This window comes from Aplysia californica, unplaced genomic scaffold, assembly GCF_000002075.1.
Source record: "Aplysia californica isolate F4 #8 unplaced genomic scaffold, AplCal3.0 scaffold00755, whole genome shotgun sequence".
Classification (NCBI taxonomy): domain Eukaryota; kingdom Metazoa; phylum Mollusca; class Gastropoda; order Aplysiida; family Aplysiidae; genus Aplysia; species Aplysia californica.
In genome coordinates, this window is record NW_004798025.1 from 302,854 (window position 1) to 306,162 (window position 3,309).

General features: G+C 41.2%; 1 protein-coding gene across 1 annotated transcript in view; it reads right to left on the reverse strand.

Moving 5' to 3' along the window:
* Positions 1–777: 777 nt before the first annotated feature.
* LOC101857518 overlaps positions 778–3,309 on the reverse strand; it is a 22,059-nt gene continuing 19,527 nt past the window's right edge. The window contains exon 4 of the mRNA XM_035972598.1: positions 778–2,703. Within this exon, the coding sequence (XP_035828491.1) occupies positions 1,214–2,703 (1,490 nt within the window). The 3' untranslated portion in view covers positions 778–1,213. The remainder of the gene's footprint in view (positions 2,704–3,309) is intronic.

The window sequence follows — 3,309 nt, forward strand, 5'->3', positions numbered from 1 at the left end:
AGAGAGAGAGAGAGAGAGAGAGAGAGAGAGGAAGGGAGAAAAAGAGTCAGGGGAAGAGAGAAAGACAAGGGGAAGAAGAAAAAAAATGGTAAAGATAGGAGAAAAAGAAAGAAGAAAAACGAGATAGTAGAAAATACAGAAAATTCGATAAAACAAACTGTAAAAAAAAACATCCTCCTTCTCCTCTCTCCCATTCCCTCCCCCCTTCCACTTTCCAGGTAAAAAATAACCAGTTCAGGAATCCTTTCTCTAACAACAATTTAGACACAAAAAATAAAAATTTGGACAATGCCGTTAATTTGAAAAACAGTTTGAATAAAACACTGTCTATATATCAACATCCTATTGTTCCGGAACTATACGTCACTTTCTAGAAGAGATTGTAACTTCATCAGCCCTGAAAATTTAAACAAAGGTAGCATTCAGCATTTTTATGAGTATAACGGAGCCGGAGTATCATGATTTTAAACAGCATTCATTAATTGTAGGTTTCGATGCTAGGTATCGTTGATAGAATACTCTCGAAATGAGCTATTTCTGTCCAATTCTTCTTTTTAAAAAAAAGGTTCTTGAACAACACACAGTAAACCAAGCTAAAAAAATCAGGGCATTGCACACTGCACAGTGGCCACCAGTAGTAATGTGTGGATTGTCTATGTTTGTGATACTGTGTATGTATTATTCATGCATTCATGTGTTAATTATATTGTGTTCGGGTATCTGTGTATGCCATTGTTTTAATTAATTTTTTTAAATAAATGAACAAAAAAATTCCAAGAGGATCGATAAAGTGTGATTTATTATTACTAAATAAACATTTTTAACAAAAAATTCATTTTTTAAAAAACTTAGAATATAAATGCGGTTACAACAAGACTGTTTGCAATTAGTCTCCACTGTAGTAGCGATCGAAAGAAAAACATTGACATGATGGTTTAAGCCCCAAGTTCGAAGATGCCATACTGAAAGCATGCGAGCAGATCGTTTGGTGTTTGTTTTTTGGTTTTTTTGGGGGGGGCGGGTTTGTATAATGCTGTACTTAAGTTTTTCCGATCGTGGAGCCAAGGAGCGACCTGGTTTTACTATATACGTGAACTGACGTCAGGGTAAAGAAGCGATCCACGGAAAGACAGTTTGAGCATGGTGTGAGCTTAGATTATCCTTTATCAAATATGGCCCCAGGTTGTTTAACGCTTGTCGCTGTCCAACAACTTCAGACAGTTAGGGAAGCGGCGTCAGAGTTCCCGATGAAGTTTTCGAGCAGTTTTGCGTAGATGGAAACTCTGTCAGATCCGGGGAACGTGGTCATCTCTGATTTTGCGGCTATTTTCAGCATAGCGTTATTGGCTTTTGTGTATGGAGTCCAGTTGAGATCAACGCCGTCTTGCTTGACATTCTTTTCTGTGGGATTCCCATACATGGCAAAGTTTGCCCACATTGTCTGCACTGTGTTGGCAACAGCTCTATCGCTATTGGTGGCCATTATTTTGTCATTGAAGAATACAATTTCAAGATCTTGAGCATGGGCTATTCCCATCCACGCTGGTGCTAAAGAAATGAATGAGAGTAAAACGCTTATTCTGTATTCGTATTCGTAAAAGTAATGCCTTTTCGTGTCGGACCCCTCTGCATTTTGCATTCTTTGAATTTCAAGAGCGGCTGGTAAACCGAAAGTACCTTCTGACAAGCTATTTACAAGGCGGGATCTGATTGCTATAGGATTGGTTGCGTTTTCTAAGTAATAAGATTCGATGAACCTGTCCACAACAGGAACGCTCTCTTTATTAAACGCATATGTTTGATTTGTCTTCCTGAAAGTGGGCAGAAACTCAGAGCGTGTTACTCCGTCCTCATCAGGATCGCTGATCAAGTACGACAGTTCTCCATTTGTGTACCCGCTAAGTGTATCTACTGCATTTATCTTTCCCGCTTTTTGTAGGTTGGAAGGATAGTCTGGCAAGAATCCAAAAGCGGTTTCAACTGTCGGTGTTACCAAAATATCAGTTCCAGTTTCTTCTCTCATGTTATGGTCTTCGTCCAAAATCTGGGAGACCGGTACGTTCCGAAAACAAGTGAGCAAACTTGGGGAATCGGTGTCGTTGCAACCAAGCCGTACACCCATTTCACTTGTATAATTTGATTGTTGAAATTTGGTTGCTGGCCTTTCGACCGCAAAGGAAGCTAACGAAGACCCACTCTCCATAATTGCTCTTTTGAAAAGGCCCTTCGATAACGGAGAAACCAGATGCAGAGACACAGAGGCAGCCCCAGCACTCTGACCAAAGATTGTCACAGAAGCAGGGTCACCCCCAAAGGCTGTAATATGTTTCTGGACCCACTTCATAGCCAGGTTCTGATCTAATAAGCCAAAGTTTCCAGGAATCGTATCGTCACCGCTGGACATAAACCCAAAGGGCCCTAGTCTATAGTTCAGAGTGACCACGACCACGCCATGACGTGCGAGCTGTGATGGGTCTTGCCGGATGCCAGCTCCTCTGTTGTAGGACCCGCCGTGTATCCAGACCATGACAGATAAGGAGCCGTTGATATCGGGAGAGTAGACATTGAGGAACAAACAATCTTCCGACTGGGCGTGATGGGGGTCTGTTTGTTTCCTCTGCCAACATATCGGTGGTAAATCGAGGGCATCTTGACTTCCTGTCCAACTTGGGGCTTCTTGGGGAGCTGCAAGCCGCAGTGAACCTGAGGACGAAATGATCTTTGAAAATGGTTCGTGTTTATTTCTTAATTATCAGATTCTAATCACCAGTCTTTGTGGAGTGGCGGTTAGGCGCTTGTCTGTTGCACGCAGGAGACCTGAGTTCAATTTCTTAGGTTCGATTTTTTAAAATTCGAAGTTCCCGATCTTTCTGCTGAGATTTTATATCCTTCTCAATCCGGGTTAGCCCTGACAGGCAGGGTCGAAAGCCCACCTCCTAACTGATCTGATTTGTGTCGGTGCGGGCGTACACACACCTGTATTAGAACAAAAATAATAAATGTACTGTTTTACTCATTCTTATTTCCTTTCATTCATTAGTTCATTCTTTCTCTATTGTCATATTCATCGGTCAGACTTGTAGAAATTGGGTATTTTTCACGTATAGACATGGGTGAAACAAATCTTTATCATGTATAGCAATCTATTCTCTCAATAAGTGTTCGAACTACCGGCACCACAAAGAAAAACCACACAGTTTATAGTTTATAGTGAAAACCAGGGGCGAAGGCTGACTTGTTTGACAGGGTAATCAAAGTAAAACGGGACTTATAGATATGGCCTGTAGATATCACACAAGAATCTTACTC